The sequence below is a fragment of the Ostrinia furnacalis genome, unplaced genomic scaffold, assembly GCF_004193835.3.
Source record: "Ostrinia furnacalis isolate ACB-3 unplaced genomic scaffold, ASM419383v2 OfSCF6942, whole genome shotgun sequence".
NCBI classification, from domain to species: domain Eukaryota; kingdom Metazoa; phylum Arthropoda; class Insecta; order Lepidoptera; family Crambidae; genus Ostrinia; species Ostrinia furnacalis.
In genome coordinates, this window is record NW_021137181.1 from 285093 (window position 1) to 308058 (window position 22966).

General features: G+C 36.3%; 4 protein-coding genes across 4 annotated transcripts; 2 read left to right on the forward strand and 2 right to left on the reverse strand.

Moving 5' to 3' along the window:
• Positions 1-6350: 6350 nt before the first annotated feature.
• mRpL48 (mitochondrial ribosomal protein L48) lies at positions 6351-9318 on the reverse strand. Its single transcript, XM_028318616.1, has 5 exons — positions 9089-9318; positions 8697-8807; positions 8286-8419; positions 7997-8099; positions 6351-7021 (listed from the first exon to the last, which is right to left on the reverse strand). The coding sequence occupies exons 1-5, from the start codon at positions 9113-9115 to the stop codon at positions 6818-6820; spliced, it is 579 nt and encodes a 192-aa protein (XP_028174417.1). The 5' UTR covers positions 9116-9318; the 3' UTR covers positions 6351-6817.
• A 90-nt stretch (positions 9319-9408) lies between these two features.
• Positions 9409-10642, reverse strand: LOC114363036 (phospholipase A-2-activating protein-like). Its single transcript, XM_028318631.1, has 3 exons — positions 10383-10642; positions 10075-10308; positions 9409-9514 (listed from the first exon to the last, which is right to left on the reverse strand). Exons 1-3 carry the CDS (start codon positions 10517-10519, stop codon positions 9409-9411), a joined length of 477 nt encoding a protein of 158 aa, XP_028174432.1. The 5' UTR covers positions 10520-10642.
• Positions 10643-11971: 1329 nt separating this feature from the next.
• On the forward strand, positions 11972-15218 carry Tom70 (translocase of outer membrane 70). Its single transcript, XM_028318602.1, has 2 exons — positions 11972-13639; positions 14049-15218. The coding sequence occupies exons 1-2, from the start codon at positions 12147-12149 to the stop codon at positions 14200-14202; spliced, it is 1647 nt and encodes a 548-aa protein (XP_028174403.1). The 5' UTR covers positions 11972-12146; the 3' UTR covers positions 14203-15218.
• A 6136-nt stretch (positions 15219-21354) lies between these two features.
• On the forward strand, positions 21355-22910 carry LOC114363029 (uncharacterized). The gene is made up of 4 exons (XM_028318620.1): positions 21355-21653; positions 21929-22076; positions 22347-22456; positions 22823-22910. Exons 1-4 carry the CDS (start codon positions 21479-21481, stop codon positions 22834-22836), a joined length of 447 nt encoding a protein of 148 aa, XP_028174421.1. The 5' UTR covers positions 21355-21478; the 3' UTR covers positions 22837-22910.
• Positions 22911-22966: the final 56 nt, after the last annotated feature.

The window sequence follows — 22966 nt, forward strand, 5'->3', positions numbered from 1 at the left end:
GAGTAAGTACTTATGTATAAAGTTAATTACAAAACATATTTAGTTTTTACCAAATAGAGCACCAGCAACATCGTATGATATAAACAAAACAACTGTTATGCTTCCGTATATTACGCTGAATAATTAGAAAGAGTCGCTCAGTAGTGGTAGTGTCCCGCTCCAAAAATCGAGTGAGTGTAAAATTGAAAGGTTCATCACGTTCGACGGCAAATGGTCACCATCCCGCGGTATTATGCAATGACCTTTTACCTCTATATACAGGGTTACTGGACGATATGATACCAATACCAATTATAATTACCTACCTGTATTATTTTTTGTACTTCTATGATAGTTAAGTCAGATGAATTTTATTGTGAATTGCTCTATTTCACAAGCTTACTCTATTAATGATGCCAATGCGATATACCATACTCACTCGTAGGAATACATAAAGCCCTGCCCGGTCTGAAAGAAGTCAAAAAGTAAGTAACTAATGTTACTTTTCCCTTAACTCCATAGTCCATATCCCTTGAGAGTTACGGAATTAGGTAGTACGAATTGAATAGTAATAAAAGTTCCTAGATTTTCAACTGGCTAATCTGGCGATTTAGTATGTAAAAATGATCATGAAAAAGTAAGTGGGCATTTTAAAGTGTTACACAAACGCAATTATGAAGTCATAAAGCATCTTCTTAATCGTTTTTGTGAGTTTTATGAGTTCAACGCAATTGAGCAACGCCATTTATGCTCTAAGGCCCAGTTTTTTGATTCGTAGTTAAAATAACCAATGGTCAAATTTGACAGATGTCAAGTGACAAGTGGTTAAATATCAGAAAAAAATGTTTTTCGAACAATGGTTAGCTTGACTTTTAGTACATTTTTTAACTATTAGTTAACATTTTGTTAATATTTAACCATTAGTAGCAAAATTTAACAATTTGTTATTTTAACTATGAATCAAAAAACTGGGCCTTAATAATGCAGAGTTACCAGACTCATGAAGTCCATTATGGCAGTGTTTGTAATTATTTTATATCAACGTGTCGAAAATACGGTTACGTATACTTACAGTAAGGATTTATGGGGGTCTCCTAATGTCGTAAGGATGAGGAAGAAAGGATCTCTACGAAAGCTTTTGTCTTTTTTGTCAGCAATACTAGTGTCCCAACAGCAAACTATGCGTCTGTTAGTTTGAATCACATAGTTATACGCTTGCCATGGCACTAAGCTTAACTTAAGTCGGCTGGAGAGCACATAAAACAAGAAGAGCGGTCATACTCGTAGTTAAACTGACACTATTTGCTTCATGGTGAGCTTCTCCCACAGTTCCACTGACAAATCGCAAATGTCTTGTTTTGGTAATGTTACGGGTTAGAAGCACCGACATATTATTTAGTTGTGTATTGATGGAATCAGTCAACTTCCTGATTTCGTCGACTAGACATCTCGCTGCCATATTTTTACGCTTTATGTAATTAATTGTTGGTTTGTTTTTGTTGCCGAATCACAATTAATCAATTAGCACTAGCTATCCAATAAAAAATAATCATCAAAATCGGATTACTCTATAAAAAGTTATGAGCGATGATCAGCATAAAACAGTCAAGTGAGAGTCTACGAACTAAGGGTTCCGTAGCCGAAGCTCACTTTTCTTCCTCCCACTATCCCGTCCACCTTTTCCTCTTTCATTAGGTCCACGTCGTCTTTATTTTCTTACTAGCTGNTATATATATAGACTAGCTGACCCGGCGAACTTTGTTCCGCCTTAATGGCAATAAATAAGCAGACTTTTTTTTTAATTTCGAACGGGATATAAAGTATCCTATGTCCTTCTCCTGGCTCTAAACTACCTCCCTGACAATTTTCAGCTAAATCGGTTCAGCCGTTCTTGAGTTATAAGCGAAGTAACTAACACGACTTTCTTTTATATATATAGATATAGATTACTTATACCTAAACGTTGCAGTTTGCTTGATATAGCTTTGTTTAATTGGCCCGAGTCAAAACAGCGCATCAAAGGCCGATTTTTTATTGTGTTAACAACATTCAGGAGCTTGACTTTTTATGTCTTAAAAAGACTAAGTCGTGCCTATTTGATTCAACTCTACCATCTTATTATTAGTTACAATTTTCCAAGACAAAGTGCTTGCTTGATATGACAACGAAACCTTTCTATAAGGGTTCCTTTTTCCTACGATAGATACCCTAAAAAGAACAATAAAATTATAAGTACAGAGTGTACCTACATAAGGCGCAAGATTAGGCATTATTATTATGCATAAAAAAAAGATGGCAAAAACTTAAACGGTTAGGTAACTCGGATCACTATTATCAAATCCGACATCATTAGTCTCTTTGTAGCAATAATATTGTTTTTATATTTAGTAAATTTTTCAATGTAAGCAGGTACGTACACTACACATGCACTGACTCTACACTGACTGCACTAGAATATGTTTAGGTACTTACATTTAATTTTATCAGTAAAAGTTAAAATTTTTGCTAGTCTGTTCGTTGCACCCTGTATATCTTAATAACACAATACAAACAAGAACGCACCAGGAAACCACACACAACCGTTGCATTGGTTTCATCTTTCTTTTGTCATGATGGGTAAACATTAATTACCTAGGTACCTATATTTTTTATTTGAAAGTATGAGTTGATGCGTAAGTGAGAAAGGATTCACACCATATCTCAACTAAGGTCAGTATCATGGTCATTGGCTAAAGCTGTTATAATAAACATTATTAATACATTCGATACTTGGCAAGCGACAAAAAGTGGAGGACTAGCTGCGTTTTTTTAATGTATAAATTTTACTATAGTATTTTCAATAGTTCTAAGTCTTCCCAACAATTTTATTAAAAGCTTGCAGCAAGAAAAAAATATATTTTTAATAAAAAATTCTCATCCGGCCCCACTCGTACCCATTCCCTGCGCCATCAGAATCTATAGGTACTACTTTTATTCAAATGTAATTTATATTTTTCCTGGGATTTAAAAAAAATATTTTTTACAAAATAAGATCTAGTGAATCGAGCCGTGTGAAAACTTAGGTAATTATTATTGCTCAGGCATGTTAATAAGTGCATTTTACGTTGGTTTCATCATTTGTTACTCTTTCAACCCGATAGCAATCAAGGAACATTAACTAATTTTTATAGCTTAACAATCATGCGTGACAATTGCTTCGAGAGTGTGCTTTGTTGTTCAATGAATAAGTACTTACTGGCCGACTTTGAATATGCCGACTCTTAAGCCTCTCAAAACATCATTATGATGTTGCGTACTCGGAGGAAGTAGCATTTAGCCCTATCGCACTGTCTCTAAACTAGGTAGATAGTTAATGGTCGTTACATGAGCAAATCAGATGCCTGTGGCCGATTCTGAAGCTAAGGCTGAATACAATACCTCCTTGCTGCTTCAGTCCACACCATCAAATGTTTAAAAAATCCACCCTGTAAAAATAACTACTTATATGAACTAGGTGATGGGTACTCTTTCTTTACATTACCTACCTATTTTGGTCTACGAAATTGTAAAAAAAACATCTACAAGCAACATATAATGGAACCTAATATTTAGGCTCACGTTACTTTTATTGTAGAGGTACAGTAAGGGCCAAGGACATCATGAAACCCGAAGATCATCATATTTACTTACATTCACAGTGGGCAGTCGGTCGGTTTCGCAATACCAACTAGACAGAAAGGTCAACTTAGTGCGGACAACCGTAATTATTTGCTGATCTATCTTACAATCACAAGGCATTTGAGATCGTTCTTTGTTTCGTACAAGTTTATTTCTTTCAAGTTTTGACGTCCATTATCTGATTTTAATTGCTTAACACTTAACACTAGTCGTCTTCTAGGTAGGTACTCGTTTAATTTATAACATAGCATCTATCTACCATGATGTACGTTCAGTAGCGACTCAATGACCGTTTTATATTAATGTTTAGTTCATCAGACATTGTGCAAGTAATCTTATATTTAATTGAGATTAGAAATTCAAAATAATACCAATAAAAATCCAGTCGTTAAAACCATTGCAGAGAACAGGAATGTGGATGTGGAATCGACACTAGGAAAGCTCTACTTTAGGCCCTAACAAGTCTATTTCGCTGATCCACAATAGAAATAATGTGGCGCACGAGATTTTGTTGAGTTTATCACAATATTTCAAATTACCGCATTCGAAGCTGTTATCACTTGCTTTCATATGAAAGCGAGCGGAGTGCAAAACAAAGTGTCTTTGAGACCTTCATCACTCACATTCTCCACTAGAGTAGAGAACAGTTTTTTACTTAGAATTATTAACTAAGTAGGTATACCTACTTTATACTCCTCTGTTGTGGCTTAAAGTCTGTCGCAATGCCAAGCACCACTCGGAAGACCGACGGTCATTTTACTGAAGGAGGGAAAGGATTGCCTATCACAAGCACTATCAAATGATTACAGAGTCTGTATTGTATTACATTACAGCTACGTCGTGCGTTGCACAAACTTTGGCTGTGTTTTATGCGTGCACCTTTCAAAATAATGACTTGTTTTGATGTTTCAATTATGATTCACTATTACATATTAACCGACTACTCTAATTTTTGATTGGCCCTGAAGTGTAGGAGAATGCCAAATGGCATTAAGCTCGCCCTTTGTTGAAAATAAGTTTAAAAGAATTCCTATAATTGTCAAGAAAGAAATAAACTAGATTTTACAATAGCAATATTTTAAAGGGATCTATGTACTTAAAAGTAGTAGTAGATATCATAAATAAATACTATTCCCATACTCAAAACTACAATTCCTTGTTGTTTTATTACGGAACCGTACAATTTTTGTGACAAATTAACCCAGTCTTATAAAATAGGTGTTTGTGCAAGAACTGTAACAATTTTAAAAGTAGAAACGACGTAGGTAGGTACCTAAATACACATTATTATAACAACAAACAAAGCGGGTTTCGTACACTGGTTAGGCTTCCATTAAGTAATTATAGCTAGCAAGCAAACAATTCTCTCGCAACTAAAATTAGGGTTTAGGCACACTGGCTCAGTGTTTACCTAATACGAACAGATTTAGCAGACGGCATGCATGTGGTATGAATATAAATAATTAGATAGGTACTATGGGAGCGGCGAACCAAGGCCGTATGTGCCATTAATCCCCGTTTTAGGAACATCGTATTTTACAACTTACGCAATTGCGTAAAGCTCATACAATTAATGTGCCTGATTTGAAGGAATAACAATTATTATTTTGATGCATTTACCAAATAAATAATAATTACACAGATGATGGTTGTCCACCTGCAGAGCCTGCCTAGACGACGTAGGTAATCATTGTATTGCATTTGCAGCACTGTCGATAAATTAAAGACGATGATTTTTTTTAAAATAAATTTATTTATTTATTTATTAATAGGTACAGTTACAGTACAGTTACACTACTTATTTAGTAAAAAAAAATACAGCTACAAATCACTTACAAATCTATGGACCAATTACAACTGCACACAACTATGCCTAATAACTTAAGTGCTTAGATAAAACAACAAAAACTAATGTTAGCTACAACAACAACTAATCCAACAATCTAATCAGCATTTCTTAATTTATTTTTAAAAACCTGAAATGTATACTGGAATATGTCCTTGTCAACGTCAAGACTATTGTAGGCCCTGCACATTCTGTAAATAGGGTGATTTACTGAGACATTATTTGTAGCGAGTGGTACATGAAACAGCTGAGGTCGACGCACTGAACGCTTCGGAACCCTAAACAGTATCTTTTGAAGCAGTGAAGAGTCGAGTGCACCATTCACTACTTTATGCAAGGTGCAAAGATCTACTACATCCCGACGGTCTTCCAAACTGCTCATTCCAAACTCCCGAAGTCTATCCTCATAACTAGGTAACTTGCGTCTAAGTCCCAGTCTACAGCACAGACCTCTCAAGAATCGACGCTGAACAGATAAATATACCGGAATACGAGTACGTTGACTGTCGTTTACACAATAGATAGTCGTATCAGTCGTATTGTGCTGAGATGAGAGAGGATTAACGCGTCTGGCATTTGCCGGAAGATTGAGAAAATCTTTCACTTCCGGTCAAATCACGGACTAAGTAAGTATTGTGCCCTGAGCACGAATAAACTACGTAATTCCTTAAACAAACAGTAGGGGTAAAAATGTCCCAGTCTAGCTTGATGTGTCCTGTGAACTCCTGTGCCGTGGTCTGTAAGTTTTTAACGTATTCCTTAGATTTTTTTTTACAAAATCTGTGATTTCCTTTTTGAGCAAAGGAACTGCGCTACTGCGTTATCGTATTTGTCTCACTGTCGCGTAATAAGGAAAAAAAAAACAATATCCGTACTAATCATAAATATTTATTTCCTGAAACAACTAGATAACACTCAATTACAGTTCGTTTCATCCACGAAGACGCACCCCACCAATTTTCGATCGAGGGAACCCTCCCCCGCACCCGCGGTGAGTTTGATCTGAGTAATCCGAGCGTCATTATTGTAGTGTGCGTGTGCACTCATGGATGATTTAGCGTGTACCGATAACACTCAAACATTAAGGCTGCTTTTAGAGTCACGCTGACCGTCAGCGCTGACAGCCGAAATGTATGAAGCGTCGGCGCCGAGCGATCAGCGTCACTCAGGAACGTTCCCTTTAATTACATACATTTTGTTTGTCAGNATTTGTCAGCGCGGACGATCAGCGAGCGGTCAGCGCGATTCTAAAACCCGCCTAACGGAAGAATGATGAGGCGCGTCTTCGTGGATGAAACGATCTATAACGCACTATTTAATAAATCGACACACGCGCTACTTTCTCTTCTTCTTGTCGGCGCGGCTGCCGCCCATGTCTTCGAGTTGCTGTTTGAGCTCGCGCAGCTGGTTGTCGGGCACGTAGCGCACCTCCTCGTGCTCGACGGCGTGCTCGTGCACGCGCAGCGAGCAGCCCTCGGGCAGGCTCGCGCGCGCCACGCGCAGAAGCGTGCCCAGCGCCCAGGCCGGCACGTCGCTCACCTTACAATGTTTAGTTTAGATAAAGTAAGAGTAGGCGCACACCGTTGATTTTTCTTCGGCCGATAGTTTAGTCGGGCAGTTGATCACCCATGGCCATACCAACCTTGCGGTTATACTGGCAGAATCGCGGGAGGTGTGCGCGGAATTGCGGGCAGTTGATCAGTATGGGCATGTATGGGAGTGCGCACACTACGCCGATTCGATTTGGCCGATTCTTCATACAATTTAAAATCGGGCACAACTATCGGCCAACTAAAAATCAACGGTGTGCGCCTACTCTTAGGGCTTATTTTCATTTATAAAGGTATGTTAATGTTATATGGTTCTTCACCACCTTCCTTTTTATTTTAAACATAATTTATCCTTTTTGCCTCTCTGGCTGTAAGGAAGAGATCACTCTTGTATTTACTACTCTACTCTTGTAGTACTAAGTTTGAAGTGCAAATTCAGAGTAAAAATTCAAAATACTTATGAATGTAAATAGAAATATTTATTTGTCTTTGAATAGGGTGTACAGAAGGTCGAAAATATCAAAATATGATCACCTATCCAGCCATCAACAATAGCATGCAAATATATCGAAGAAATATTGATATTACGCATAATTATTACGGTATTACTTTTTGCTGATGTACTATCTATATGATGATGTAATATCTTTGCATATTAATCAACTTATGGGCTTATTCCACTATTAAGTATAAGTGAACTTTTTGTTCACTATTCCCCATTAACTTTAATTTGGAACTTATAATGGGGAATCATAAACTAAAAAGTTCATAAATCCCCATTACGTTCAAAATAATCCTAATATAACAGGGATTAATGAACTTTTTAGTTCATTATTCCCCATTATAAAGCTCCAATTGGCACTAACGGGGAATAGTGAACAAAAAGTTCAGTAGAATAAGCCAACTTATGCAGGTAAACAGAAAGATGCAATGTAAGTTTCTAAGTATGATATTGAGCATTTACCTGTACATTTCTTTCATAAATATTTAAGTGATATTCAGCATCTACTGCAGTTCCTTTAGGTTTGAAACGCTGCACTTTGAGTTGTTGTGCTGGTGTCGCCCAACTGTTTATACAATGGAAAAAATAAGCAAATATCAGCTGTTGCCTCATACAACTTAGGATAGGATGAAGAAAACACTATTTTGTGTATGGATTTACTATTCAAACGTAATACTTTAGAAGTTAATATTATATTTAATTAATAATACAGGTTGTGCATGCATATCATATTCAAAATCATAACTAATACCATTCATCAACTGTGAGACCCATGACTTCAGCATATCTGTGGATTTGACTCTGGCAAGCTTCTAACAATGCAAAATCATATCCTTTTAATTGCAAATTCAGGCAATCATATACTGGCTCATCAGGTTCCATACTCTGAAACAATAATAACAGTAAAGTTATAAATGTGTGATAATGTAAGTATTTACCTGACTGCGCCAGAAGGAAGGTTATTTATTTATTTGTTATGTTTTTGGAGTGTATGTATGTATTATTATTGTTTGTTTAACAATGTTTCAAAAACATTTGATTGTTATATACACATGCAGGAAGATACAACTTGAACATAAGCCAATTAAAGAAACACATTCTTCTACTAAAATAATTAGTATTAAATAGTAAGGAACTATAATTAAAAATATTATTTACTTACAATGAGATAATCTGGCTCATAGAGATCACTTTTGTATCGCAGTTGTTGACATTGCAAAGATGATGATATTGTTGCTAATTTGTTTTGTTTCAATATATTATTTCTCATTACCTGTAACAAAACGAACCAACGATAGTTCACTTTAACTGTTTTGGGTGAGTTATGAATTCTAACCAGTATCAGCAGTTTCTCAGCAAATAAAGAATTTTCTGTAAGATTCAAGTAAAATGTTAAATCATGTTAAGATTTGTTTTAATAAACAGTAAGTATATACAATTAAGGGTCACTGGCGGTCAGTTGATTGTTAAATACTGATAATATATGTTTATGCAGACGATAGGGATACTAAACAATTTTGTTTTCAATAATTAAAAACAATAGAATAGACTTACAAACTTTATTAACTTTGTTCCCAGCATTCTAACGAATGTTTAATTTTTTTAAGATAATTTAAAACGTAGGTAATGGTAGCTTACAACAAATTAACTAGAGCAGACCCTTGGGATTATTATTACGTGTTCTGTATTTGGGATAGTGCTTTTAGTTCATTTTTAATTCAATTCAAATTTTTAGAAATAATTGGAACCGTAATTCCACAAAAAGGTTATGTCATAGAGTTGACATTTTTGACAATTTGCTTTTTAATAGTTGACAGCTTTGCTTTTTAATAGTTGTCAGATTTGCCAAAGACAAAGTAACTATTATTATAAAATCACAACGGACAAAATGTGGCTCCAACCAAATGGGCGCGCGGGCGTAGCGCGTCGATCCACAGGGCCCAGAACACTTGAAACTTTGTGTTGTTTGGTTGACTGAAGCTAGAAATTAATTTGTTGCAAACACAAGTACTGCATAGTCGGCTAGCATGCAACTTCAAACTAAATAACACTTAAACAGTTAACAATGTATAGATAAGTTTGTTGAATTATTTTGAGAGGCATGGTTCAGTAATCGAGNCGAACCCTGGATGTGAGTGAGTACATTTTGAAAATAATTATAAACAGAGCGTATTATTGGTCCAGATCCAATTATTAAAATCCTTTAGAAATTAAAATAACATGAAACTTGTAATAAGTTTCAGTGAAAACCAATTGGAAATTGTTAAAAATAAAGTGTTATTCTCCACTAAACATTTCTAACAATACCTATGGCTGCCAGGTAAGATAAACCATGAAACAATTGAGGGAATCCCCATAGAGCAGTCATATGACCTGACGGGGAATCCCCAATTCTCCAATCAAAATGGGCAGAAAAAGCAGGACAGACATTTTGGTTGGAAAATCCCCTGTCACAACTTATTAAAATTTCACAGTATTTACCATGATGTGCTGTCATCTGTACAATAAAAATACACTTCACAAGTGCTTCAAATACTTGCCTTAGAAGTATTCCTGAGTCTCTACCAGGTGCCACACTGCACACAGCGTTCTCGTGGCCTTCCAGCGTGATCTGGATCATCGCATCTTGCAGGTTATACCCAAGAATGGTGTTGTCGTTACTCCCCGTTATCACTAAACCCTCAGGATACGCTTCGCAGGGTGGTAACCAACAAACGCACGAGACAAAGTTTTTGTGACCTTTGTACGTCACTACGTTCACGAAATCCTTGATCCTATAAAAGAAAATATTATTTAGTATATAAGTAACCCTTTCTCTGCTTCACAAGTATACAGAACTATATCTTACCCTTCCGGGTGCCATAGCTTTGCAGTCCTATCACGAGAAGCTGATAATATACAGTTTTCTTTTGTCGTAGAGACACATCGTACATCCAAAGAGTGACCACATAATACAGCACTAAGTTTATATTCTGGTATAGCCATTGGTATCACTATTGTTTCTAAATTTTACGGTACAAACAAGAGCAGTCGGCAATATTTGCGATATGAACAAAAAAACAAAGTTGTCAAATCATGGTGGACGATTTTGACGTTTATGACACTTTCTTTTTTTTTAAGTTTCTTACGGTTGGCATCCTGACTTCCTGACAGCTTGAAAATCATCATTGACCTATGAATATTTTTAAAGCATATTTTTTTAAAATAGTTAGTGATGCCCTCCTACCAAAGTTGCATGCCATGCCAATTTTAAAATTCAGCGAAGTATAAAATAGAAGTCACGCAGTGACAGTTGAGGCGAACCCGTACTTACTCACACTGATGTAGCTTATTTGAATAAAGAACACAGAATACATTGCACATTCATGTTCAAATATCGAATAAACTAGCTGTAATTAGAGATGGGTAGTGGGTAAAAACCCATTTCACCCGATTGGGTTAAAACTGGGTGATTTGGGTAAAAACCCGGTTTTTACCCATTATCACCCATTTTGGTGGGTGAAAACAAAAATAGCGTTTTTTTTAAAGTGAGAAATGGTATTTGTTGCTAAGGGGGCATTCTAGTGATATGTAATGCAATCTGGGGGGAGAGGAGGTCTTGAAAAACGTCACAATGTGTTACAGTGGCGGAAGGGCGGTTGGATTTCAAGTTTTTAAGCAGAAGTACTTTGTAGTTGGTGTTGTTATTTGTAACTTTATACCGTAATGTCATCAAAGAGAGAGTTTGGCATCTTTGGCACCCTCCCTCCATGTCCTTGCCATGATCACAAATTATTGTGTTCCTACTAAATTTCTTCTAAATCGGTTCAACGATTCTTGAAATAACATCATTTTATAAAATAATTGGTCACATCATCATAACGTGATCAATTTTACGATTTGGCCACGATATAAATGCATATTAGTATTAAATTTAACTTATTACTTATTAATCAATAAACTTAAATGAGAAAAATTCAATAAAAATAAAGAAAAGATACCAATTGAAATAATTACAAAATTATTTGTTTTCACCCGGTGTAAACACCCACGGGTGGAATGAAACGGGTTTTTATTGGGTTTTTACCCTCATGTGGGTTTTTACCCGGGTGGAAACCCATCTCTATCCACAGGGCCCAGAAAACTTGAAACTTTGTGTTGTTTGGTTGACTGAAGCTAGAAATTAATTTGTTGCAAACACAAGTACTGCATAGTCGGCTAGCATGCATTTATTCATAGTACCTCCATTAAGTGACAAGTAATTTCCAAGTTCCTTCGGAGATTAAAGGTTGAATCCAACCTTGGATTTCCACCCGGGTCTGTGCCCAGGTGGCATGCCCGCGGGCGGTAAGTTTAATCTATCTGTTTAAATATCTTTGGTGGTAAATTTATTTTTTATACTGGCAGGAAATCTGCACATGATTCTTGACATAAAAAAGCTATAATGTCAAAAAATTGTCTTTGCTTGCTTGCCAGCCGTCCGTAATCGCTCCTTGCTGCATCGAGGGCCAAGGTTTTAAAGAAATGGAAGTAATGATTAAAATTTAGAGTACAGTTATTACTTTACGTGTTTGAAAAAGTAAATGGTGAATCGTTTATGTTGAATATCGTTTGAAGTAGTGTTCGTGAGGATATGGCTTCGACCGGCAGTACACCATTTCCTAAATGGCAACTAGCCATTCTACTCGGTGCACCTTTGGCCATTGGCTTAGGTTACCTTTATCTAAGAAATAGATTAGAAGACCCAGAAAAGAAAAAAGTAGCTGATTTAAAGGCCAAGACTACTATTTCATTGGATAATGAAGAAAATAATGCCAAAACTTCGGAAAATGCCATCGACCGTGCTATGAAGTTGAAAGGTGCCGGAAACCGTGCCTTCCATGCTGGTGAATACGATAAAGCTATCTCTCTGTACAATGAAGCTATTGAAGCTTGCCCACCGGACCGTCCAGTGGATCTGGCCACATTCTATCAGAATCGATCTGCCTGCTATGAGAAAAGAGAAATGTGGGAACAGGTAAAAGAGGATTGCACCTTTGCGCTTAAGTTGAATGAGAAATATGTTAAAGCCTTCCTGCGTCGCTCACGTGCAGCCGAAAAGAGTGGTGATCTGGTTCTTGCCTTGGAAGATGTAACTTCGGCATGTATTCTGGAGAGATTCCAGGTCCAGAGTTCTCTAGTCAACGCGGATCGCATCCTCAAAGCTCTGGGTCGGCAACACGCCCGCGAAGCGCTGGCGAGACGGCACCCGGTCATGCCCTCTAAGCATTTCATTAAAACATACTTTTCAGCATTTTCTGAGGATCCCATTACTAAAATTCAATTGGAAGAGAAGGCTACTGGTGGATTTTCTAAAGCTAAACATGCTCTTGATGCTCAGGACTATGATTCTATTGTTGATGCTTGCACTGAAGAGCTGGAAGCTAATGGAAAGTATAAAAATGAAGCTTTACTCCTACGCGCTACTTTCTATCTGCTGCTTGGACGCCACGATGAAGCTCAGGCTGATTTGGTCAAAGTAATAGACAGTGATGCATCAGTCAAAGTGAAGGTGAATGCACTGATTAAGCGTGCATCCCTGTACACCCAGCTGGAGAACACAGAACGTTGCTTGGAAGATTTTGCACGAGCTGCCCAATTAGACCCAAACAATTCTGACATCTACCACCACCGAGGTCAAGTGTATTTGTTATTGGAGCGCATGGATGAAGCAACTGCTGAATTTGCAAAAGCAGTTGAATTAAATCCTGACTTTTCCATCGCCTATATTCAGAAATGTTATGCTGACTATAGGCATGCTCAGATAAACAAGAATGTTGGTGCATTAAACCAGGTGCGAGCAGACTTCGAGCACGCCCTGGAGAGGTTCCCGCGGTGTGCCGAGGCCTACATCCTGTTTGCTCAAGTTCTGTCTGACCAGCAAGAATGGGGCCGTGCTGAAGCACTGTTTGATTCTGCATTGGCAGTAGATCCAAACAATGCTACACTGTATGTCCACAAAGGATTGGTACAACTACAGAAGAATACAGACTTTGAAAAAGCAGTTAAACTTATTAACAAAGCTATTGAAATGGATGACAAATGTGATTTTGCATATGAAACACTTGGCACCATAGAAGTACAGAGGTAATTACAGCAAAAAACAACCTTTAATTCTGAACTAATAATTTTGAATAAAGTTATGACACTGCCACATTTATTAATGTAAAAATATGAAGGATTTTCCTTTTCTTGATAAATTTTATCTGAGTTATCTTAGCCATTATGTTATGTTGGTTATCATTATAACATTGCTTTTAAGGTGTGAGTTTGATTGTAGATCTTGCATCTTGATTTCTTGATACTGTATGATTAGTCATGGTCCTAATGGTCTTAAAAGAACCTGGTTGAATCTTAGTATTGTACTAGATTTTGCAGTCAACACTAAATTATTTAATGTTGAGAAAAAGCCATACTAAAAAAATTCATCGCCAATTCTATTTCTTTTGTACTTTGCTAACTGATATTTAAATATATTTTATTTCTTATATTTCAGGGGAAACTTGAGGCGGTCGCTTGAACTGTTTGAGAAAGCTATAGCTTTAGCTAAAACGGAACTAGAGATGACACACTTGTTCTCTCTTAAAGACGCAGCAGCTGCACAACTGAAGGTGTCAGAGCGCTGGGGCCTGGACTGGACTGTCAGCTAGGCGTTCGCCCCTCATTGCAAGTCACATTCAACGAGAATAATATCTGGAGTACTCTTTAAACGTCCAAGAAACTAAACATTTGTTTATAAATCAGATGTCTCAATTTACATTCTTATCTTATTAAATTGACTTAAGTGTTTATCAATTCTTTTAAAATAATTAATATATTACTGTGTTGCATAGTTTCATAACTGATGGTAATAACTCAGGGAGCCAGATACTATTCCCGTTGCTTGATGGGTACTAGCCGCCGCCGACCGGCCCTGAGCGTTGTTACGGTGACAACTAGTGGTGATAGCATTACTGAGCTGTCCTTCCTTAGTAGTGTTGTATTTATTAGTAAAACATAAAATTTTTGTCAAATTCACATTGCACATGTAAATGACAGTACACTAATTAAATGCTTTTCTAAAAGTTTTTATTCATAGAATAAATCAAATACATATTAATAAATTTTTTTAAGTGATTTTAGGTACATGCACTTTTTATTTGTCTAGTGGAAAGGAAATAATATAACGACATAATTTATTTTTTAACGACCTTTTGAAATTCTTTTTGGTTTGGTACTGCTGTGGTTACTCTTGTTTTTTTGTAAATCTTTGTTTCCATTTCTCTGCATTCATTCATCATTAATGTGGTCTGTACACTAGGGCAATACTTTAAAAGTACCTTAACAAACTCTGGCATATTTTACATGTCTGTGTGTAATAATGTGGGTGTCTTTTATTAATTTTTCTGAATTTTTATATTTCTGGACCCACTACATTAAACAGGTATTTTAAAAATATCTATTAAACAAATTATTATTGTAGCTATGATTGGTTGATAATAAATAATAGCTACGAGAGTGGGATATGTTCTATTAGGGTAGGCTGCCTCTAAAATTGTCTGTTGAATCGAAAATACTTGATGTAAGCGGTAGCTAGCACATTATATAAATAAAAATGTTTTCCTTTATTGATATAATAAATTGTAAAAATCCTATTGCATTTATAGGTTTTAAAAGAAATGTGAAATTGTGAATATTATTTCGTAAGTTTAAATTGAATCACCTAGGTATTTAAATTACCTACGTAGTATTGTTTTGCATTACATAATTTAGAGACTGAGCGGTAGCATTAATAATTAAAACTGTTTATTATATTGATTAGGGGCCATCCATAAAGTACGTCACACGAATTTCACGATTTTTTGACCCCCCCTCCGTCCTTGTCACAGGTGGTCACATTTCTGAGACCCCCCCCTCCCTAGTGTGACGTCACATGTTTTGCAATTTCACATCGAAAAATTATTAAATTAACAGCAGTTCCGAAATTAGTTTTATTTCCATTTAAATTAAGCACTTTTTTTTATGAAATCAACATTATATCAAAAATTTGAAACAATTGAAATGTGATTTCACAAAACTTAGGACCCCTCCCACCCCTTGTCACACCATGTCACACTTTGTCAACCCCCTCCCCCCCTCTTTACGTGTGACGTACTTTATGGATGACCCCTTAGTGATCTGTACTGTAGTATTTACTGGACCATTTTTTAAAGTACCAAAGAATTTTAAAAGTTACACATTGCCAACATGTATATAACTAGGAAGTTGTATATTTTTACTACTATCACATAAATAATTGATGATATTATGTCCTAGATATAAAATGTTAATTTCAATCAATGCTGTAACACTTGAAATTCCTTAGGTATTTTAAATATTCTGTGAATTCGGTTTAAAACATGACATAAAGATCAGTACTGTTCTACATAATCATGTTCATACAATAAAATTGTAAAACAGTAGCACATAAATTGTTAACATAAGATTCTACATTAATTCATTCCTTTTTAAGTTTGTCATGTCCGGTGTTATGCCTATTCAGCTGAAAACCTATTAATTATTATGTGAATCGTATAAATAAGACGTATGTATGTATAGCTATCGCTATAATAATATTAATCACTTTTAAATTGGTTCGTAAACGCACACTCATACAAATCGTTTAAATCCCACGTGTATTGCATCATATTGGATAGTGTAATTAGCTTCAGTACTGTATGTGATAACGTTTTGTTTACAGAAGAGAACTATCTTTATCAATTAAAATTTAAAATTGTCTTTATTTTTAGATTCAGTAGTTAAGTAATTTGCTTTGATAAGATGATTATTGCAATACTTTTACTTGGGCATATTTTGTTCGTATACATATAAATATTGAAAGAGTTTAATATTACTCGTAGCGATTAACACTGCCCTTATATCTTGCCATTGTATTCAAATTATTGCAGTATTTATTTATCAGTTAATCGAATAAATTGTCGCTCAGTCTTAAAAACTCTGATTCGTTGTTGTGAACAATCTGGTTCAATCGTTTTGTAACTAAGTGCTTCATACTTGTATAGAGTAGATAGCGTTAAAGTTTCACTGTTCAGGTAGGGAGGTGCGCGGCGGCGCGTACGCTCGCGAGGGGCGCATTCGTCATCGTATATGGCCATAATAATCCTTAACTCGGTTTAGAATTTTCAATGTATTTTTCATATACCATGAATCATATTATTGTATGTAAATTGATGACTTGGATGCGCCCTGCAAAATATCAGGTAGTTCGTGAATTTAGGAATTATAGCTTGCAGAATTGGTTCTACAAGAGTTGTTACCTCACCGATAGTGAATAGTTATCAATTTATGAAAACTACAAAATACATTATAAAAAATATGAGCTAGTTTTAATTAATATTCTTTCAATTTGATATTCTGCATTTACTTATTTAATTGACCTTGAAGGGTTATATTGTGATAAAAATTAAAGTAAAAGAATTTCTTTGAATTTTGTTTATGACTGAATTTCCAAATACAACTTCAACTTCCTCTGTGCTGATTAGATTATAAATTATTTAATTGATACAATTCAAAGGCCTATTAGAGGGAGGAGGGCCTTTCGCTCCAGCGTACCACCATGAATGTTTTTCGCCAAAACGTACTTCGCTAAATCGACCTTCGCATCACGCATCATTTCTGAACTTTCCTTTTTGGGACAGGCTAGGCTTATAATTGGTCCCCACGGAAATTATTCTCAAAATTTATAAACTTGAAGAAATGATGCGTGATGAAATTTAATAAAAACGTCTATATCGACTTTCGATATTTTGATCGTTCGATATTTTGATCGTTCGATATTCTGAACGTTCGATATTTTGAGCATTCGATATTTTGATCGTTCGATGAAACGTATTCGATATTTTGATTTTCGATCATTTGTCATTCGATATGGCGTAGGTAACCCCTACGTACGGGACCCACAGATCATATCTCTTGGTTTCATTAGGGGGCGTTCATTAATTACGTGAGACAATTTTGGCTATTTATTTTTCAACCCCCCCGCCCCCTACGGCCTTGATGAAATTTCATGAGATTTTGCCAGACCCCCTCCCCCACCCCATAATCTTACGTGAGATTTAAAAAAATGTCTATTTGCAATGTAAATGAGTTAATCTATGCTTTTTTCATATAAATCTAATACTTATACCTATATTAGAAAAACGCGACAAGACAATTTAGGTCCAGTTTTTAGGGTTCCGTAGTCCTGACAAGGAACCCTTATTTTACTTTTATTACAATTTTTAACTATTAGTTTACATTTTGTTAATATTTACCCCCCATGATTGCCCCCGTAGACTTGCCATGCAGATGCGCCAGTGAGTATTAATCTGCGCGACTTGTCACCCCCTGATGATTGGCACCCGGGGCCTTGTGGAAAAAAAATACGTGATANCGTAAACGAACCAAAGTCGCCGACATAGCCCGACGGATTAGCAAGCTGAAGTGGCAATGGGCAGGGCACATAGTACGCAGAACTGACGGCCGATGGGGCAGAATGGTTCTGGAGTGGAGGCCGCGTACCGGAAAACGCAGCGTGGGACGTAAAGGTAGCAGGGAAGCGCCGACGACTGACGACATCGTAAAGGTAGCAGGGAAGCGCTGGACGCAGGCCGCTACCAATCGATCAACATGGAAAGCATTGGGGGAGGCCTATGTTCAGCAGTGGACGTCCTATGGCTGAAATGATGAAGTGTTATTTTGCAACCAAATGTATAGGTGATGATGATGTGCTGTTGACTGGACAATAGTTTTAAACTCTTTTTAAGAGCACACTAATACAAATACATAGTTAAAATAATGTCAAAAAATCTCATTGGATTTGTCTCATATTTGGGGAATGCACTATGTATCATGAGTCTTTATTAAAAGGATGCCAACAATTTCAAAGTCACCCTGTACGAGTATGTGATCAGACCATCAGTGAAAAAAAGATCGCCTATTTTATTTGGCAATATTTCGATAATAAAATATATTTACTATTTATGTATTCGTCATTAGAGTGAATAGCCCAGAAAGGAAATTTTGAAAGGCCTTAATATGGCTTTTTTGTAACTTTTTGGACTTTAGATAAAAACCGTCATTATTATAAGCCATTTAATTGATATTTAACTCAAAGATTAATTCGTTTCATTTTATTATAGGAAATTTTCGTAGTTTTTTAATATCCGGTATCCGGCCGGATAGTGAGCTACTATCCGGTATCCGGCCGGATAGTAAATTTAGGCCGGATATCCGGCCTACCGGATAGTTGCCGGATATCCGTTTCATCTCTAATAAATTTCATACACAAACCAGAGGATCAGGTTAACCACAATAGCTTGTAGTAGAAATGGAAAGTCAATTTGCCAGCATTTCGAACAAATATGTTTGTTGAACGTGTCACATAGACTTGAACGGGCTAGTTTAAAAACAAACCTGAAGTTTANTCAACACTAGTTTTGCCACACGAACTTTGATAGCTAATTTTGTTTTATCAATCTACCCGCATTATTAAAACACAGTTGCCATATGTCAATTAGCCTCATATTTGTTGTGATACGGTAATACTCATAACTAGTACTACGGCAGTAAATTAACAGAAATGCTTACAAGTAAATCGTTATAGAAATATTTGTCGTTGAAGTTGAACACTTTTTTGGATTTATTAACCCTGTGAACATGTAGTGGAAGTATAATAATGATCCTAACTCTTTTTGTTATGTCTGCGGAGAACTTATATTAAAAAAACAACGACGAAATTTTACGAATCTTGTGTTGGAGTGTTATCATCAATGTTTTGGTTTTTCTGTCGCCCATCATGACAAATCCTGGGCCCTCATATCTGTTGCCTAACGTCCTCTCATGTCTGGAACAAAGCTGCACGACCTATGCCGTTTGTTGGACCCATGATATGGACTGAACAGCGAGATCACGTTTCTCATTGCTATTTTTGTCTCACTGACATAAAAGGTATAAATTACAAGAAAAAAAAACACAGTTATTTACCCTAACTTATCTTCAGCTATAAGACCAGTCTCTCATTTTAAAAAATTGGCAGAACGAATACCAGTTGCAACTACATCTGTTGAGAACGACAATTCACAACCGTCCACTTCAGGTCAATGTGTTGTCCTTAAAATAAGTGATGCAAAGATATTTTTGTTGGCCCTTAAATTAGAAAGTTAATAAAAGATTCAAGATTTGAAGAAAAATTAAGCAATTTAAAAAAATCTACATGGAAGGCTTTTAAAAACGTTGTTGCAATTTTTTGGGTAACCACAAGAGTGACAGCTACAGAGAGTTGGTTAGCGAGCTATTATTGTCATATCAAGCATTGGGTTGCAACATGCCACTTAAGATCCATTTTTTAGACTCGCACCTGGATCTTTTTCTGACAATTTAGGGGCTGACAGAGACGAGCACGGTGAGAGGTTCTATCAGGACATTTCTAATATGGAAATGCGGTACCAGGGCAAATGGAGCCCAAATATGTTAATAGATTACTGCTGGACAGTTAAAAGGGACCTACCAGAAGCTAAATATTCAAGAAAATCTTAGATTNATCGGGGCTCTGATGCTTGGCACCCGGGGCGGCACCCCCCCCCCCCCTCCCGCCGCTACTGGTGTGGGGTATCGTTGGATAGGTCTTTTAAAATAGATTATTTTTCGATTTAGGGATCTGTTTGCAAATTATTTTACAATAACCCAGTTTTCTCGCAATTCAGGTACTCTGTTTCTTGCGGAAAAAAATACGTGATACTTCCCGACCCCCCTTATTAAATCGTGTTGGTCACGACACGACGGCAGAATATTAATGTTAATTTGTATTACAAATGCAGTTTTGTTTAGTTTTATCTGCGTTGCAAAGTCGCAATCGCTATTATGTTACAACGGGACATTTTCTCATAAAATGAATGGGGAGGATCCACTGCTCTTCAAAGGATTATTTACACCTACTCGCAGATATATGGCAAGGTTACGCTGTGCAATGACTATACCATGTGCAGGTATGCCTCTCATGTAAAGATTTTTCAAAAAAGGTTTTTCAACTCTATTCTTTCCTATAATGTTTAGAGTCACCTGACTCTTTCTCTCCCGCACTGCTCCACTATCACAGGATCCTAACTTAGTTATTGCGTTGTACCATAGAATAACAATAAGTACTCTGTAACTTAAAAATTCCTATTTGAAAGCTTTTGCGACTGAATTGATCTAGATTCATATTATTTAAGCAAAAGGCAGTTAGGTATACCTAATGTTTTTTAATTTTCTATAAAGTTAAGATATCTACCAAGACCGGCCCTTGTTGATGCCACGTCGTTGTACTCACTTTGACTAAGGTCATTTCAGTACTCCTTGCCCCTTGAGGTAAGTAGTCTTTGGTTGAATAAAAATTTCGGGTCAGTACTGATTCCGACCTACCTTGTAAAATGAATGCAGTAATTGAGCAGTAAAACATTCACACAAAGTAATTTTAAATTAAAGATATTACCTCTCCCTCAAACGGTAGCTTTTCAACTGACCTTAAAGCTTTGCGCACCAAGTTTTCTCTTTGTTGTCTCTGACATGATCTGACATCTATAGATGACCCACGCTGAACTGTCCCGCCAAACTCAATGACAGGGGGGCGCTACCATCGTTCAACTATATGGTTTCCAACATGGCAAAAATCTGAACCAGCGATCCGGTATTGACGGTGGCGCCCCACTGTCAATGTCATCGACAGGACAGTCCAGTATTTTGGAACTATACCTACTAGTCAGTAGTCAGCTTTGGTAGTCAGTCATTTGGTCAGTCATCTTTGAGGAAAATCAACTACAATATCAATTTGTTTTTTTATTAATTTAATGGAAAAACGATGAAAAGTGTTTAATCAATTATAGCTTATTTATGCCGTTTCTTCAACGGATTGCGTAAGGTTTCATTCAAATGACAATAAAATTATGTTGGTTATTAATATTCTATTCGTTCAATGAAGTAGCAAGCTTGCTTTGTTACAACTGTACTTCTACACATCGGGATAGGAAGAATTGTGGCGGAGATTTTACGCCTGCAGATGAACCCTTTGTCAACGACAGACAACTTTTGGTGAACTGCACTGGAGGTTTGCCATCTGTGAAAATAGTTAATCTTAACTTCTCCATCTCCATCCCATCCCATTGTTGCTTATTCTTATACAATTAATTCATGATGACTGGTTTATCTATATTCTAAAAGCTTTTATTTAATTGATTAAGTAGCTTATTTTAATTAAATTTTGAAGACTTACCGCAAGTTCATCTAAATAAAAATTATAATACTACGTTACCTCACTCAAGCAGTTTTAGCATTCTTCCGGTTTCGTGAAATTTAATTGTGCTTTATAAATTTTGATTGAAGATGGTGCCATGTGCTTCGTTCGCTCGTGGACAGCGCGAGCGCGGTACGCATGGATGGTGCAGCGCGGGTGCTACCTGGCAAATAAAGATGACCCCATTCCACGTTCTATGACCACTCCTACTAGAGCTATGTCTTGCAGAAATGAAAGGTAAGAACATTTTTCATTTTTAAAACCATCGCGATATTATACCTACTTTTTAGACACTTTCAACTTGCTAGAGGAAAACACTTCTTTCAAAACGTATGAAAAATACTTAATACCTAATTCCATTTCGATTCGGTTAAGAACGTAGCAAAATATCACGATTTTGAATCTATAACAATTTGATTAGCCTCGAGGGCCTCAGTATTAAAAAGATCTCTATCAGCTATTACACGAATAACACTTTTTACAAAAATATTCCTCTTATCATTTCAGATTTGTTGAAGCTGAATATAAAGTATGTTTCTGTCAAGCTGATTGGTGTAATTCTACACATTTGCTTCAAGTAAAAAGCTTCGCTATAGTTGTTTTCTGTTTAGTTGCTTNGCGACATTATACCTACTTCTTAGACACTTTCAATTTGCTAGAGGAAAACCCTTCTATCAAAACGTATGAAAAATACTTAATAATTCCATTTCGATTCGGGTTTGTGCTCAAGTTAAGAACGTAACAAAATATCACGATTTTGAATCTAGGTATAACAATTTGATTAGCCTCGAGGGCCTCAGTATTAAAAAGATCTCTATCAGCTATTAAACTAATAACACGATTATTACAAAAATATTCCTCTTACCATTTCAGATTTGTTGAAGCTGAATATAAAGTATGTTTCTGTCAAGCTGATTGGTGTAATTCTACACATTTTCTTCAAGTAAAAAGCTTTGCTATAGTTGTTTTTTGTTCAGTTGCTTTAGCATTGATATAGTTAAAGATAAATAAACTATCACGCACCAATAATTAATTCGCTAATTTTAATTGATAACTCCATACTGGCCTATAAGACTATGGTGTATCGCAATAAAATGCTACTTTATCGGTTTATAAGCAGCTTTCAC

Bases quoted from the DNA above. Each gene is read 5' to 3' on its own strand.
- mRpL48 (XM_028318616.1), bottom strand. From the start codon at position 9,115: ATGCTGGGAACAAAGTTAATAAAGTTT. The intron at 8,420-8,696 runs GTAAGTAAATAA...TTATTGTTTCAG, and splicing joins ATGAGCCAGATTATCTCATT to AGTATGGAACCTGATGAGCC. The intron at 7,022-7,996 runs GTAAATGCTCAA...AAACATTGTAAG, and splicing joins TTTATGAAAGAAATGTACAG to GTGAGCGACGTGCCGGCCTG.
- Tom70 (XM_028318602.1), top strand. From the start codon at position 12,147: ATGGCTTCGACCGGCAGTACACCATTTCCTAAATGGCAACTAGCCATT. The intron at 13,640-14,048 runs GTAATTACAGCA...CTTATATTTCAG, and splicing joins GGCACCATAGAAGTACAGAG to GGGAAACTTGAGGCGGTCGC.
- LOC114363029 (XM_028318620.1), top strand. From the start codon at position 21,479: ATGACAATAAAATTATGTTGGTTATTAATATTCTATTCGTTCAATGAA. The intron at 21,654-21,928 runs GTTTGCCATCTG...TTTTGATTGAAG, and splicing joins TTTGGTGAACTGCACTGGAG to ATGGTGCCATGTGCTTCGTT. The intron at 22,077-22,346 runs GTAAGAACATTT...TTATCATTTCAG, and splicing joins ATGTCTTGCAGAAATGAAAG to ATTTGTTGAAGCTGAATATA.
- LOC114363036 (XM_028318631.1), bottom strand. From the start codon at position 10,519: ATGGCTATACCAGAATATAAACTTAGTGCTGTATTATGTGGTCACTCT. The intron at 10,309-10,382 runs GTAAGATATAGT...TTTCTTTTATAG, and splicing joins AAGCTATGGCACCCGGAAGG to GATCAAGGATTTCGTGAACG. The intron at 9,515-10,074 runs GCAAGTATTTGA...ATTAATTTCTAG, and splicing joins GACTCAGGAATACTTCTAAG to CTTCAGTCAACCAAACAACA.